Raw genomic sequence first — 16,901 nt, forward strand, 5'->3', positions numbered from 1 at the left:
TTTGAGGAAATTACAGCCATCAGACGTGAATGCTCATCTTCACACCGCAAAGCTGCATCCTTCTTGTGTCTACAACCATCTTCTCATTCTTCTCCTCTATTATCAGGCTGAACCATAAGACGTGGCTGTTTTTGTTGACCCCAAATGGTAGAATATCAGCTGTTTCTTATGGCGCAGCCTAATGTGATAGGAGACGTGACTCTTGCCCTTCCAAAGGCAATTCCTAGTGCGTTGAGTCACAGATTCCGCTCAAGAATTTCTCATTCTCCCCCTCTCGCTTGGAAAGTAATTCTCTTTCCCGTTGCTAGATTATGTCCCTCAGCCTACAGACATCCTGAGTACCTTCCCCCTTAGAAATATAAAGCAGGCAAACAAAACTGCTTCTCCTGTCCCTGCTTTTCTGCCAGACTCTTGAGATCTCACACACAGACTCTGCTGCTTCCCTTCCGTTCTCTTCCATCCACTGCCATGTAGCTGCTCCCTCCATCCCACCCACAGTGATTCGTCAGTATCTCCAGCACCCTTCATGGTGACAAATCCATAGCCGTTTCTCTCTTCTCATTGTACTCAACCTCTCAGCAGCATCTGACCCTTTGTTCCTCGAAACCTTGACATTCTTCAGGGTTTAGACCTTGGTCTCTCACTCTGCTCCGTCTCGACTCTCTCCTGTGTGCTCCTTGGCTACTCCTAGGGCTTAGAAATGGGACTGCTCTTCCCAGCTTTTGCTTTCACCTACTTGGTAAACTGTGGCATGGGGGTGGGTGGGTGCTGGGTGCACAGACACTAGAATCAAGAGGGCCTCTCTACTTATCACATGAGCTAACTAAAGACAGGGCAGGTAAGTTTTTCTTCTGGCAAGAACCAGATAATCCATTAAAATAAAGAGTCCCAGCCTCCAAGATAATGGGAAGGGGGAGAATCTGGGCTGTCGGTCATGATTCAGCAAAGGGCTTTGGACATCTCGTGGCCTAACAGGAACTGAGGGCCAGAAGAGACTTTGGCCTTGAGCCCACTCTTGTTTAGTCCATTGCCCAGTTTTACAGATGAGGAAACAGACCCAGAGGAGTGGAGGGAATACCCTGAAGTCACCCGGCCACGATCTCTGGCTCCTGGCTCTCGTTCTAGTGGTCGTGGTCCCCCTACTCAAGACTACGCCCCAGGGACTCAGGCCCAGGGAGCAGCTACCGTGGACAAAATGTCCAGCCCAGGATTTAAGAATTCATAGGCACATTCCAGCCTGTTCTATAACATGACCCCTCACTGGAGACAGATTCCCTTGATTGTGAATCTAATTCGAATTGGGAGAGGGGACAGGAGAGCAATTTCTTCATGAAACACCTGCCAGGAGCGAAGCTCTGTGCCAGACACTGTTGTGCGTTATGCATTACTTCACTTTATCTCACAGCAATTGTACAAGGCGATGTTCCTGGTCATTATTCAGACGGCCTGGCTTTGCATCCTGGCTCCATCCCTTACTGACAGTTGACCTTGGGCAATTTCCTTAGCCTCCCTTTGCTTCTGATTCCTCATCTGTAAAATGGGGCTAATAATAATATCTACTTCATCATCAGGGTGTGGTGATAAGTCATAATTAAAGGAATCCGTGTAAAGTATTTGTAGAACACTTAGTAAAGAGAGCTAGACACTGTAAGCAGTTAGTAAGTGTTAGCTCTCATTATTCATAGGAAGCTGAGGCTCAGAGAGGTTTCAGTACTTTCTGGAAGCTACTCAGCTACAGCGTGTTAGAACGAAGCAATGCATCCGTTTGCCTCCAAACCCTGTTGCACTAAATCAGCATTTCCCTAAGTGGGTTCCATGGGATGCTAGTCTGCATGATGCTTAGTGAACAGGGGGTTCCATGGTTAAATACGTTTGGGAAATGCTGTGTACTCTTTGCCCCTTTCGGAGAGTTGAAAAGCACATTAGCGTTAGCACGTGAATGAGCTGAGCAGTCCTGTAGCAAAGTGGCCTGTTTAACTTTGTTTAATCCAGCATTTCCCAAACTCATTTGACCACAAAACCTTTTTTTGTTTTTGTTTCTTGTTTTTTACCTAACACCTATCAGCACCCAGCGGGACACACTGTGGGAAATGCCACTCTAAGCCGCTCGGCGTCCCCCGGAATGGTAATACTTTTGTTCTTTTACGGGGAAAACGATGATCTCTTTTTCCTCCTGCGGCATGTGACTCAGAACCAGGTGTGGGAGTGGCTTGTTCATGGCCTCTGCACCCACCCCTGGGGCAGAGAGCAGCAGCAAACGTCTTCCTTTTGAGCCCAGCACCTTCCTTCCTTTTCCCAACAACGAGCCTTTTTCTCCTTCCAGCCCCCTCGTAAAATTAATGACCCTCTCCCAGCCATGTCTGCTTCCACCTCCTCACTATTCCCACCTTTTATTCTCATCTCTGCTCTGCTGATACTACTCAGCTGCCCCAGCCTATTGCAGAAAAAGAGGACTCAACCAAAGGTAGAAAACTGGCCACGTGACCGTGGACAAGTCACCAAACCTCCCGACTTGAGTATGATGTTCATCTGTACAGTGGGGAGATTGCCACCTGCCCATCTCCCCCAGACCTAGTTGATCTCTTAGTGTGGTAATGGATTTGAAAAGTACCAGGAGCTCTGCCAAAGAAGGTACCACCGTTATCGCCCGCGGCTCCAGTTCCCCTAGGAGTGAGCTGGTCCCTGTGTATTTTGCCCTCCCCGGCCAGCTGAGAATGCCTTGACTAAAAATCCACCAAGGTCACCCTTGAGTTTATTCGGACGGGAAGCCAGATGAGATGGCCACACACGCTCAGCCGCCCACTCACTCGTACTGTCCCCGTCCTTTCCCGCAGGTGAAGTGTGTGCGATACTGGCCGGATGACATGGAGGTTTATGGAGACATTAAAGTCACCCTGATCGAAACAGAGCCCCTGGCAGAGTATATCATCCGCACCTTCACGGTCCAGAAGGTAAGCTTCCCTGCGGCCGTGTGCAGCCTGCCCTCCAGGCAAGCCAGCTTGTTTGTTCATCCAGGACATGGCAGCGACCAAGGGGCTGCTGTGTACCCACCCTGCACTGGGCACCAGTGAGAGATTGGCAATCAGCTTGGACGTGGACCCTGCTCCAAAGGACCCCGCATCTAGCAGGAGGGACAAATAGAATTCGCCAGACAAATAGAATAATGACACATGGTAATAAAAGCCACAGGGGAAACATGCCAAGCGGGGGAGACAGAAATCCACGGGAGGATGGGGTGATCAGAGAGGACCTCCAGGAGGAGGAGGCATTTAAGCAGACAGTGAAGGATGAGAAAGAGCCAGCCAAGGGAAGAGCAGGAGGAATATTATCTCAGGAGGAGGGAAAGAACCATGCAGAGTCTGGAGGGGAAAGAAGATCTTGACATGTTCTAGGCCTATGGTTCTCAACTGGGGGTGACTGTCTCACAGGGACATTTACCAGTGTCTGGAGACAGTTGTCAAAACCATAGCTGCCATTTTCTAAAAGTAACATCATTAATGAACCAAGTGGCCACAGGCCTGAGGATGCAAAAACACCAGAGACTTCAGTGCTCTGAGAACGGTGCCCTTGGGGATTGACAAGTCCTTGTGAGTGCCAAAGCAGGCACATGCATGGTGCCATTCCCGCATGCACGGTGCTGGCAGGACACACTGTTTGCTCCCAGCACTGCCCCCTCCAACCCCTGGGCTCCTAAAGGCCTATATCTGCAGACTCAGATGAAGAGCCAGGAGGGAAGGACACCCCTCTGCTACAAGGTACCTTGCTGTGATCTTAGGCTGGGTTCCTTAGACGCAGAGCCTGAGACAAGGTTTCCCTTGTATGTGGTGTATCAAGGGAGCACTCCCAGAGAAACTTGTAAGACAGCAAGAGAAGCTGGAGAGGAAAGAGGAAGGGCCAGGGCAAGTTCAGAGTCTCTGGCAAAGTCTAGCCTAGGCCTGACCCACGGGGGCCTCTGGAGCGTAAACACACCACAGAGGTGCCCCCTTGTTTTAATCAGTCCACTGACTGACTGTGGACCAGCCACTGCGGGGTAACCTCCAGGGTGGGCCAGCTCCTGTCAGCTGAGGGCACTTCTCCAGAACAGGGGACATGTGTGAGTCACTAGCAGCCAGCACTCCTGCAGTTGAGGCCTGGAACATAGCACCACAAACAACAGTCTCAGCTACCATACTTGCATTTGGTGCTGGGCATGAGCTGGGTGACTGGGGACCCAGACTCGGAGCCAAGGGGAGGCCTTGGGGAACTGAAGCCCACCCAGTGTGTTGAGGAGTCGTCGTCGTTTCTTAGGCTGTCTTTTTGTCTTTCTTTCAATCACCAGGGAAGCTATTACCCATAGGAAGACACCCTTCAAGGTCTCCACGGGCCTCGGAGGATTAACTCAACTTAGCCAGCTTCTCCACAGTACACAGGCAGGTGCTCAGCAAACACTGCCTGGGTTATCAGCTCAGAATCAGTTCCTGGGGACCCAGAAATAATAAACAGGCAGTGTTGTCTGTCCCTTGAAGAGAACACAGTCCCACCAGGAAAAGAGGACCCTTGATAAACAGTTGCAGTGCAGGTGGTGTGGGCTTGAATGAGGGCTTCCGGGGGCTGAGTTGATTTGGAGGGTGGGGTGAAAACTCTGAGTATTCTCGAAGCTGTTTTATCTTCTACTTCAGTTCTTCTGTCAGCGCTTTAACCCCAGCCTTTGTTCCCTCCTGCCCAGACCCCGCAGCTGCCTCCTGACAGGGCTTCTGCCTCTAGTCTTGCCCCCGGTCTTAGTTTAGGTTTCTAGGAAGCAGAGCCTGAGGCAGGGATTTGGGTGCCCTTGATGATGTGTTGAGGAAGAACCCAGGGGAGAAGGGGGGTGAGGGAGGCAGGACAGGGCGGGGAAGGAGCTGAGCAAGGCTGTGGCCTGGTCCCACAGGGAGAGCTGGGGCATGAGTTACACCGCAGAGTTGCACCCATCTTGAGGCAAAGGGTTCTTTGGCGCATCCATGAGAGTAACCCATTATTCTGGTTTGCCCAGGACCACCCTGGCTGCTTTAGCACTGAAAATCCCATGTCCTGGGAAACCCCTCAGCCCTGGGCAAACTGACAAAGTCGGTTGGTCACTGAATGCCAGCTGCCCATCCCCTGCTCCCAGAGGAGGTGGTTCCTGTTCAGCTGAGAGCAACTCTCCTGAAGAAGGGCTAATTGTTAGCTGTCCATAGCCAAGGTCAGGGTAGCTGGGGGTGGGTGCACTGGCCCAGGAAAGGGGACCTGGCGCCCTCTACACAGCCCACCAATACCCCTGCCCCAAATCCTTCCCCCACGTAGCGGCTAGTGTGATCCTCCCAAAATGCCCATCTGGTGATGCATTTCCTCTTCTGTGTAACCATCCGGGCAGCCTCCCTATAGCTCCCCAATGACTCTGGGATAAAACCCAAAGGCCTTAAAGTGGGATACAAAGCCTTGTAGCATCCAGTACACGCCCAGCCGCCCACCGCCCCCACACCGGCCCCATCCCGCTGTCCGTCATTGCATTGCCTGTCTTCCACTCTTCTCTGGAATTGCCCTGGGCTGTTTGTGATTCTTTTCACCTACTATGCTAGGTCCTGTCCCCAGGCCTTTGCCCCAGCTGCCTCTCTGCCTAGGAATCCCTCCATCCTTCCACTGGGTAATACTTAGCCTCAGTGTATCATACGATTAGGAGGACAGACTGTGGAGCCAGACATCTAGGCTTTAGACTGTAACTTTACAGCTTACTAGTTGTGTGACCTTGGGCATGTTCCTTAGCCTTGCTTAGCCTCACTTTCCTCATCCCTAAAATGGAGATGATAATATGAGGATTGATATGGGATTAAATGAATTAATACATTGAAGAAGTCAGAAGAGTGACAGGCACAGAGTCGATGCTTAATAAACGTTAGCTATTATTTTCATTATTAATATGTTTCAAGACTCAGGTCAGGCATCCCCTCCTTCAGGAAGCCTTCTCTGATTTCTCCTCTCCCTAATGGGATTAGCTGACATTCCTTTATGCACTTTAATGGAATTAAAGGTCCACTTTGGCGCCTGCCTCCCCCACTGGACCATGAGCTGTTCCAGGGACAGGGACTTGGCTTTTATTTCCACCTTCCTAGTGCCTAGCACAAGGCTAGGCACAGGTAACCCTTGGTGAATATCTTTTAACTGAAAAAATGAACCATCGAACACTCTTCCTATTCAGCGCCTCTAATATCTGCAGGAGATTGCTAGGTAGAGAAAGGTAGGTAGGGGCAGTGCATAAGCAAAGGCTCAGAGACATAACCTGACCATAGACTAGTCAAGAACTGCCATTTGGCCTGGAGCATGTCTATGGGAAGGGGAACAATGGGAGCTCCAGGCCCCACCACCCCCTCTGCTTTTGTTTGTTTCATATTTTATCATTCTAAATAAGAATCTAATTAATAAAGAAGTCTGCCTTTTTATTTTGAAAGTCATGGAGAGTATCATAGACCAGACTGGAGAACTGAAGGACACCAGTCCTCAATCAGTGAAAGGCCTTGTATTACCCTGGAAACAACTTGAACTTGGAGTTGAAGTCTAACATTTTTCTGAATGTTCTGCTGAATATAAGTCCTATAAAACACTTATCAAAAGAGGGTCCCCTGGGCAAACAGTGTGACTGTTATAAGCCCCCTTGGGAATTCCGCGTGCATGTTAGCACAGTAAAGGCTCTGAGAAGTCCTGCAGTAGAGCCATCAGTTTCACTTTATTTACTTCCAAAGTTCCCAGATGTAAGAGATGCAGAATCACTCTGCGCAGTAACACCTATTAACCCTTTGAGGGCCTTGCCCTCTCTGACAGCAGGGAAGCTGGACCCTCAGTGCTCATGGCCTCGTGGCTCCCCATGGGTGCTGGGCAGGGTGGCTGGGGGCAGCAGCTGGAGGAACAGAGGGCCGTTCTCTCCTCAGAAAGGCTACCATGAGATCCGGGAGCTCCGCCTCTTCCACTTCACCAGCTGGCCCGACCACGGCGTCCCCTGCTATGCCACCGGCCTCCTCGGCTTTGTCCGCCAGGTCAAGTTCCTTAATCCCCCAGAAGCTGGGCCCATAGTGGTCCACTGCAGGTAAGTGAAAGGCCCCACCCTAAACAAGGAGGCCTTTGCAGCTCTGCTCTCTCGGTGAGGGGGGTACTCTCTTGTCCAATGGCCTTTATTCTTTGCCTGTGTCCCCTCTTCCCAGCCTTTTCTGATGAGACCAGGGTCCTAAGTCTAACAATAATAATACTAATAGTAGCAGTAGCAGTTGTTACTATTGCTGTTGTCCTGAAACAGTAAAGACCCCGAGGACGTGGGCTTGGCACTGACAGCGTCTGCTACACATGCACTTCACCTGCATTACTTCATTTACTTCTCACCCAACCTTGAGAGGTGGCCATTATTGTCATTCCCATTTTACAGATGAGAAAACCGAGGCACTAAGAAGGTAGATACTTTGCTCGGGTCACACAGGTGTGAAATGGCAGAGGCAGGATATTTAACATGATTTTCTCCTGACGCTCACCCTCAGCTCCTTGGCATGGCGGCAGGGTGCCCCCGTGGAAGTGTGTTTCTCTTCATTTCTCTTATTTTAAAAATCGATTGCTGGCCTGCGGGGTCCTTTGTAGAGAGTAAATGGACAGTGTCAGGTTTTAGCTTATTATGGAGAAGGGATATTTTCAGCTCTGACCCAGAAAGTCACATCGGGAGTGATGGGCACATCTTGGAATCCTCCTAAACGGAGATGAAGTATCATGTCAAGGGCATTAGGAATTGGAGGAGGGCAGCTGTCCAGACCTGAAGGCCAACTAACATGCTTGCTTCCTCCCCCGCAAGCGCCTCTCTTTTCCAATGTGACCTTGGGCCCGGTCCATCTTTTCAGACCCCGCATGCTCTTAACTGCATGCAGGTTATCTCTGCCCTGGCAGTGTCCACATCAGGCAAGGTCTTGAGCCAAGTCAAGGAGAGACACCATAAGCTGTAGGTGTCTCAGAGCCACCCCTTTCTCACACAGCATCCATTTACCTTCGCCACAATAGCGAGGTGTGAATTAGAAACCCCATTTCACAGATGAGTCCATTGAAGATTAGGAGCTCATACTGGGCTCTCCAAGCATTCTGCATCTAGTCTCTGCTTTACATCTCATGACAATTCGAGGACAATAAAATGTTCACCCCAAGTCCCATATCCCAAAGAGCAGCCAGAGCAGGGGTAAGGAAGAAAGGGAGATAATGGCAAGCATTTATCAGGCCCTCCTTGCATGATGCCCCTATGTCTGTGTCTCCATACCAAGCCACCCTGACACACCTGAGCAGAGTGGTACCCCCTCCTGAGGCTGTCCTGAAGATTAAATGGGTTGGCCAACATATACTAGGTACCTAAGAGAATTCCACACATATAGTAAGCACTTAAAAATATTATATACTGGGCTTCCCTGGTGGCGCAGTGGTTGGGAGTCCGCCTGCCGATGCAGGGGAGACGGGTTCGTGCCCCGGTCTGGGAAGATCCCACATGCCGCGGAGCGGCTGGGCCCGTGAGCCATGGCCGCTGGGCCTGTGCGTCCGGAGCCTGTGCTCCGCAACGGGAGAGGCCACAACAGTGAGAGGCCCACATACCACAAAAAAAAAAAAAAAAAAAAAAATATTATATACTATTCTCTGCCTCTCGCTGCAGTCCCCCTCCCCAGACTGTTAATCCTTCAGGACAGGAACCATGTCTGACTTACCTTCACGTCCCCACTCCCGAGCCCAGCATCTAGTGCTCAATAAATATCTGGTGACTACAAGTAGCAAACATTTATAATAAATGGCTATGTAACCAGGCACGGGGCTAAGCAATTTTTGCGCATTGTGCTTTTTCAGCATCATTTCATGCAATTCACGTGTATTGTGCTATTAATGCTATTGTCATCAGCCTCGTTTTATGGAAGAGGGTATTGAAACCCAGAGAGATTGAGTCATTCACCCAAGGTCACACAGCTAGTCAGTGGTCGAGCCAGGGTTTGATCCCAGGGGTCTGACCCCAAATAGCATGGGCTTAATTGCTCTGTGAGGCTGAAATAAATGGATCAATCCTCCCAAGAACCCTGTAGGGAAGAGTGTCACGTGTGAGAAAACTGAGGCTCACAGACACCAGGCAGCTTGTCCACTAGTGGTGGATCTGAGATTCAAAATCAAGTCGGGCTGCTGCTTTCTCCTAAAACAGGTCGAGGATGAGACTTGGGAGAAGACGTGGACGAGTGGCTCTTTGGGTTCCCTCCTAGACCCCGAGGCCCAGACTGCTTGGGGGTCCCTTCTGGGGGTTTTGATTTGGGGGGAGGCATTCTGGGGCAAGTACAAGGCAGATTTTACTCAATTCAAACCATGAAATTTTACCAAGGACAAAGACTTCCCAGATCATGGAGGGTGGATTTCCAGGGGTTTACTCTCCAGACCGTTGTGGGTGTCGGTTGGTCCGCTGGCCTGTCCTCCTTGGATTTACGGTCATTCAATATTGCTTTCTTTCCTGGTCCACCGCCCTTCCTCTTTTCGTTTCCTTTTATTTTCGCATTGTCAAGCAAAGACACTTGTTTCCATGAGGGAAATGAAATGTGAAAACGCAGTGGAGATGGGCCTCCTGGCAGTCTGGCCTTCACTTCCAAAACTATATGCATTTAAAACAAATGCCCTGTTTGTCTCTCGTTCAGTGCTATGGTTTTGGAACCCACTGATCTGGGAAGGTCTGGCCATGGCCCGTGAGGTCTCACTGAGTTCTCTTGCTATTTTGTACTTGGCCTGAGATTTTCCGAAAGAAGGCCCCAGTGGTCAGAATCGAGTATGTATCAGGGGCCTTGATCCTGGAGCCGGGTCTCAGGACTGTCGGCTGCTCTGGTTTACTGATGCTGCTGCTTCATGATCCTGGAAAAGCAGGTGCACGTGGAGCCAGACCCAAGGCTCTGGACATGGTGCTCAGGACTCACTCTCTGTGAGTCCGTTGGGACAGCTCAGAGGAACTGGTTTCTGCCGTCTCAGTTACCTCCTCCGATCTCTCTCGTCTCTCCCTCCTGGCTTCCATCCATCAACCCGTTCACTGAAGAAGACAGAAGGAAGGGAGAGATGGAGGGAGGGAAGTGGGGTGGGGAAGACATGTTTCTAGGCATTTCCAGTGTGCCCGGCATATGTAGATGGATTATCTTCACCCATCAGATGAGGGAACTGCATGCATCCGTGTTGTCTAAGCGTACATTATCTTATTAAGAGAGGAAGTGTAGGAGCACAAGCTCTGGAGCCAGACTGCCTGGGGAAAAGTCCCAGCTCCACCACTTGCCAGCTGTGTGACCTTGGACAAGGTCAGCACTCTGTGCCTCAGTTTTCTCACTGTGTAATAGGGTGAGAAACTTCCCAACAACCTCATAAGAGAATTAATAGGTAACACTGCAGAAGCAGTTAGAACAATGTCTGGAACTTTGTCACGGCTAAATAAGTGTTCGTTAAATGAGTACAACAAAAATAAGCCAGTCCTGATAAAATAGCCCCCAAAGGCAAGCATTACTCTCCCATTTTACAAAAGAGAGGACTGAGGTTCTAAGTTTAGTCACTTGCTTAGGATCTCCTGGCAGGACTGGGGTTCAGACCGTTCTGTCTGACCTCTGCAGTGTACTGCCTCTCTGCAGGGTCCTCGGGGACAGGGCTGAATGGGAGGGGCCTCCCCAGGGCTGCTCCCACCCCAAGGTCCCTAACATGGACCACCATCCTCTCTTCCAGTGCTGGTGCCGGGAGGACTGGCTGCTTCATCGCCATCGACACCATGCTTGACATGGCCGAGAACGAAGGGGTGGTGGACATCTTCAACTGCGTGCGTGAGCTCCGGGCCCAGAGGGTCAACCTGGTACAGACGGAGGTGAGTCCTGGCGTGTCAGTTGGCCAGCCACCTGCAGCCCTGGCCAAGGAAGAGCATGGTGGAACAGAAAGGCCCACGGGTGGAGGCATCCTACAGAAAGAGACCTGGGCATGGGAGAAATGGGAGGGAATGGATACATGGCTTGCTATGGTGAGATCATCGTAGAAGCTAGGATGCCCCTGCCAACCCTGAGGTCCCCCAGTGCAAGGACTCCTACCAGGGAGGAATGGTGCTATGTGCCCCATCTCTGAGGGCATCTAAGCAGCAACTGAATGGCAACTTTCAGGTATTCTTTGAATGGTGCCCTTGCCTTGGGTGAAGGAGAACAGAGAGATAGGGAAGGATTGGCATTGATTGAATGCCTACTGTGTGCCAAGCATCGCTTCAGGCACTGCAGGAACGGCTTACTCAGTGAAGTTACTGAGTTCCTGAGCTAGGCACAGTAGATTCCAAGAGAGATAACTCATAACTCCTGGCCTCAAGTGAGAAGCAGACCTCCAGGCACTGCTCTGTCCAGTTGGAGAGCCCAAGATCCGAGGGACATGGGAGGGGTTCATCTTTATTGTTGAGTACCTACTATGTGCCAGGCATCACTCCAGGTCTTTTTTATTCAGGGTATTGTTTCTACTCCTTACAACAACCCTATGGGGCAGCTCCTGCTAGTGCCCCCATTTTATAGATGAGGAAACTGAGAAATGGTGTCCCCAAAGCCTCATATAGCCAGACAGTGGTAGAGCTTGGGTCCATGTGACCCCATGTCCCACGTGCTTTCCCCTGAGCCACACTGTCTCACGAGGAAGCCTTTTCTGCCTCTCCTACGCCTGGAAGCCATGGTTTGCTACTCCTATAACGAGCCCATCTTCTGGTTCTAGTGAGGCTGTAGGTGCCCGGGCAGCAGAGCTGGGGCAGATAAACAGCTGCGTCCATCATCAACCCTGCAAAGAGATATCACCCATGGCTTTGGGCCTGGCCAGTCACTGCGGGCTCTGCAGGCAGTTCCCTCACTTACAGACTCACATACCTAGGACCCTGCTCCAGGCTCCAAGCCAACTCCCACAGGCCAGTCTGCAGGCTTCTTGGTGAGGCTGCTATAGCTGAGAGGCTGCTTTGTCTATTCCTGGGTTCATGCATGTGGAAGGCAGGCTCACTGCCTGGCATTATACACATCGTGGTCCTTGCTATCTGGTGGGGGAGATAGGCGTTCAGATAGATCACCACAATGCCTCTAGATAAACATTTTATATGAAGAGATGGGCCAAGTTCTGCAGGAGAATAGTCGCTCAACAAATGTTTGTTAATGAGCCACTGGAACAGCAACAACTCCTGCCTGGTGGATTTGGAGAAGACTCTCCCAAGGGAAGGAGACATTGAAGGCGGCATAGAGAAGGGTGGGGGGATGGTGTCCAGGACGAGAGCGGCAAAGAGCTGGGATGGCAGAGGGGGTGATACACGCTTCAGGAGCAGAGCCTGAGACAAGGAGTTGAGGGCAAGTGGTTTCCTTGGTTGGAACAAATGGCTGTTCCCTAAGACACACTGGTTGGCAAGTGGGGAAATGAGAGAGGGGATGGAAGGAAATCGAGCCTGTCGACACTGTGAAAGTATTTTACAGGCTGTTTGACCCAGTGGACGGCTGGAGCCCAGTCCTGCCGGGGGAGCTCTGAGATGGTGTGGAGTGTCTCTTCCAAATTTCCCACCCGAGAGAGGGAACGTAGGCATTTATCCCCAGGTCTCCATCTGGCGTTGCTTGAGGCCTCCTTCCCACGGCATTAACTCTTTGGCCCTGCTGGGGATAAAGGCCCTCAGCCCGAATCTCAGGGATTTGCAGTAAGCAGCCTTCAGCAGTGAAAGGCGAAAGCTGACGGGCCATGGGCAGAACACCCCGGGCACCTGCTACCACATGTCCAGGAGTTTCTAATTTTTATCAGTGACTCTGCTGTTCAGTCTTACACAGGGAGCAAAACTCAGCACAGCTCAGACAGTCACCAAGAAACACGGCAACTCGGCCCTTCGGGTTATAGGATAGAAAGCAGTGATTCTGCGACATGAATCATGTCCATCCTTCATAGCCACAGGCTGAAATGTGGACAAGAAACTCCCGGGCCACCCTTCTTACCCAGTACCCTGTTCCCTCTCGCCTCGGCTTTGCAGGAGCAGTATGTGTTTGTGCACGATGCCATCCTAGAAGCGTGTCTCTGCGGCAACACGGCCATCCCGGTATGCGAGTTCCGCTCTCTCTACTACAATATCAGCAGGCTGGATCCCCAGACCAACTCCAGCCAAATCAAAGACGAATTTCAGGTACGAGCACATCCCAGGCTTCATGACCCAGCCAACTTCAGTGCCACTGAACACAGTCCTGGGGCTTTCCTTGCAAGGATGGCTATGTATATATCCTTGCAGTGTCTGCGGCTGCAGACAGCTGAGAAGGAATTCCAAAACATAAAAGGCACACCATGAGCAACTGCTCACCCATCAATGATTGCTGACACTTGTTTTTCTTTTAACTATGAATATGTTTTGGAACTGAGGTCTCATTTAATTCTAGTCCAGGTTCTATGTGGAGACAAGTTTATAGACACAGGTGTGAACTTCAAGCTCCTTGATCCCTGCAGGGACTCGGGTCTTCTCAGTATTTCTGTACAATTGGAGTGTGTCCTAGATCCTCACAATTCAAGGTGGGGTCTCGAGACCAGCAGCATTGGCTTCACCTGGGAGCTTGTTAGATGTGCAGAATCCTGGGTCCCACCGGACCTACTGAATGAGAGCCTGTGATTTAACAGTATCTCCGGGTGATGTAAATGCACATTAAACTCCAAGAAGCATCATCTGAGGGCACAGCTCAGGCAGAACAGATCTGCCCCCTTGGAGCCCATGTACCAGAATGGTGGCAGCTTTGGTCTGGAGGCCTGGACTTGAATCACTGAGTAAAGCAAAACCAGAGTCCAGCCCATTGTCCTGAGGTCAGTGCCAGGGTCATATTTTGGGCAACAGGAGCTGTGAACAGGCAGGAGGAAGCAAAGAAGCATCAGGACCAGAAGGGCCAATGCAGGTCCATGGTTCCACGGGCAGATACCCCAGCCAGGTCAATGCCTTAGTCCTCCTTCAAACAAATAGACTTTATTGATTTGGAGCAGAGACCAAGGGCTGAATGGGGGAAGGATGGAGGACACGGACCCCTGGTGGTTGCCCGTAGCATCTAGTCTGTTGGCTGGGGCAGTTCAGCTCTAGCCCCACACTTGCAAGACTTACTCTGCAGAACACAAGCCCTGAATTTTTCAGACAAACTAGAGCTTGCTCTCTGGGGGTCTCTCACTCATCCTGGGCTTCTCATCCAAGACTCCTGCCTTCCATTCTCAAACAGCTTTCTCTCTGAGAGGCACGCTGGTAAAACCATTTCTCTCATCCCATGGCACTTCAAGTGATATTTAAAAGTCATTAGGGATTCCCTGCCCCAACTCCCCACCTTATGACCTCCCGGCTGGCTCACCATTTCATGCAGGATGGCTGAGAGGAGTAACTCAGCTCAAATGACTGGCAGGTGATTAGACCCTGTGTCTGAGCCCGCGTGAGTGTGTGCCGTCCCTGCGGCCTTGGCCCTGTGGTGGTGTCCCACAGCCCCTGGCAGAGGCTCTCAGCCCCCAGGGCCTGGAGCAGCCAGCAAGAGATGATAGAGCATCACCACGGAAGAGAACAGTCCTGGGAAAAGGACTGGAGGGACAGGCTTGGAGGATGAAGGGAGTTTGAACATCGCTGCCTCCTCTGTTCAGGGCAACCATCTAAGCAGTACCTGCCTCTCTGCCCTTGACCCCATAGACCCTCAACATCGTGACTCCTCGTGTCCGGCCCGAGGACTGCAGCATCGGTCTCCTGCCCCGGAACCATGATAAGAATCGGAGCATGGATGTCCTGCCTCTGGACCGCTGCCTGCCTTTCCTCATCTCGGTGGATGGAGAATCCAGCAACTACATCAATGCGGCACTGATGGATGTAAGCGGAGCCCTGCCAAGAAAAGCTCCTGGCTGGCATTCCAGGGAAAAGCTTCTTCCCAAGGGGGAGGTGGCTGGAGCCCAGGGCCTTGACATCCCCCTGCCCAAGCCAGCCTCTCCTTCTGATCTTTTTGGCCCACAAGACCTTTCTCCCCCGAAGGCCCTGATCCAGACCTATATACAAGCTGTGCTTTTAGCTCTTTTGCTCCCATAAAGGTCTGAAAGAATAAACCAAAAGCTTAAAGTGGGTCCCCTGACACCACAGTGGGGCGACAGGCCTGACCACTTCCCCTTCCTGCTATGTACAGAGCTGACTCTCAGCCTTAAGTTCAGTTCAGGAAACACTCTACCTGCCAGCCATGTTCCTACTGTTCTCTTAGGGGCGCTGTCTCCTGCTTTCTCAGCATCAAGTCCAAGAAGTGCACACCTACCTTGACCTGGTTTGGGATTGGGGGGTCATGTTCCTACCCCAGTGGGTCCGTGCTCCTGACTTTATGCTTCTGCCCTGGGTCCTCCAGCACTTCCAGGTATCACCCCTCCACTTCCAGGATGTGAGATGTTTGCAGCTGGAAGGAACCGTGCATCATCCAGTCCCATCCATGCACTTTCCAGCAAAGGAAACTGAGGCCAGAGAAAGAGACTCACTCAAAGATACCCAGAGAGCTAGTGGCAAGCTGGACCCTTGGACTCCTGGCTTACTCTAGAACTTATTCCTTGAGCCTCCCCTCAGTTTGCTTGATTCAGTAAGATGCAGACATCTTTCCTCCCAAGACTCGGGACCAAGAACACCATTGCTTGACTGGGGAAGAGCCCTTCCAGGTCCCTCTCCCCACCTATGCCTGAAGGTCAAGTCCATCCAGCCCACATGAACCTCCCATCTTACCTGGAACAGGAAGGAACATGGGGTACTATCCACTGGGGTCAAGGCCAACTACCTCTCTGACCACTAATCCTCTTGAAATTTATCCCCAAGCATCCTAAGTGTTTGTTAGAGGCAGAGGGGTGACAGGAAGTCAGTGCTGACAGGAAGTCAGTGCCTATCTCAGCTCTGTGGGTGCCTGCCCTGGCCTCTGTCCACAGGGTGTCCAAGTCCTCCATGGAAACCCTGGCTCTGGATCGGGAAGCAGGGAGTCTTGTCCTGGTCAGATCAAATAGCTGGATGTGGAGGGAAGACGGCAGGCTTTAGCTTGGAGTCTTCCAAGGTCAATGTGTGCATGTATGCGTGCGCACACACGTGTGTGGTGAGAGCTGGGACCTGGGGGTGCACCCACACTTCCAAGTTCCCCCCAGCGTTGTCTCCCCCTTGTCCCAACTCCCCCTCCTTTCCTTCCTCATCCAAGGATCAAAGACGCTTCTGGCCTCTGCTTAGTATATTAGATGCTGCCTGGAGTCAAATGCCTTCTGCCAAGCTCTGATGCTGATTGTATTCTCTTTGTCCACAGGGCATTTCTCCAGTGAGCCATCACTGGGGTCTTTGCCTTTCTTATTAAAAAAAAAAAAAAAAAAGTCCTTATCTGTATTCCAGCTTGGTTTGGGCATTATCTGGTAACCATGGCAGCTTTGCTGCTAGCAGAAAAATATGAAGTCCTCTGGGTTAATTTTTAATGTTTCCCTTGGTAAAGGATGATGTTATCCATGAAATGGATTGCCAGCTGATCCCTGAAACCTGGCAGGAGCACGGATCTCGAAAATATTTTCAGATAAGGCTTTGTCAGGTATGCTGGCCTAATAGAGCATTTATCAGAGAGACAGGGAAAATGGAAAGAAAGCTAACATTCACTGAGTGTTGGGTAGTATGTCAGACCCTGAACATAGACTATCTCATTCTGCATTTGGATATGATTATTCCCGTTTTCTGGATGAGGTACTGAGGGTCAGAGAATTTCCATGACTGTCTCCAGGTCAACTCTCTCAGAAAGGGTGGAGCCAGGGTCTGAGCCCCAAGTCTTTTGACTCTTAAAGCCTAGATTTTTTTCCATGTCTGGAAATGTCTGCAGACCAGCTTCTGCCACTAGACTTTGGCTTTTGGGGGAACTCAACATTCTGTTCTCCTA

General features: G+C 51.0%; 1 protein-coding gene across 1 annotated transcript in view; it reads left to right on the forward strand.

Moving 5' to 3' along the window:
* Positions 1 to 16,901, forward strand: part of PTPRT (protein tyrosine phosphatase receptor type T) — a gene marked incomplete at both ends in the record, with an annotated part of 1,089,241 nt that overhangs the window by 1,042,218 nt on the left and 30,122 nt on the right. The window contains 6 exon segments of the mRNA XM_081255209.1: positions 2,066 to 2,125; positions 2,835 to 2,951; positions 6,918 to 7,072; positions 10,726 to 10,861; positions 13,010 to 13,159; positions 14,675 to 14,848. Of these exon segments, the coding sequence (XP_081111335.1) occupies positions 2,066 to 2,125; positions 2,835 to 2,951; positions 6,918 to 7,072; positions 10,726 to 10,861; positions 13,010 to 13,159; positions 14,675 to 14,848 (792 nt within the window).

This window comes from Mesoplodon bidens, assembly GCF_964165515.1.
Source record: "Mesoplodon bidens genome assembly, chromosome: 15".
NCBI lineage: Eukaryota > Metazoa > Chordata > Mammalia > Artiodactyla > Ziphiidae > Mesoplodon > Mesoplodon bidens.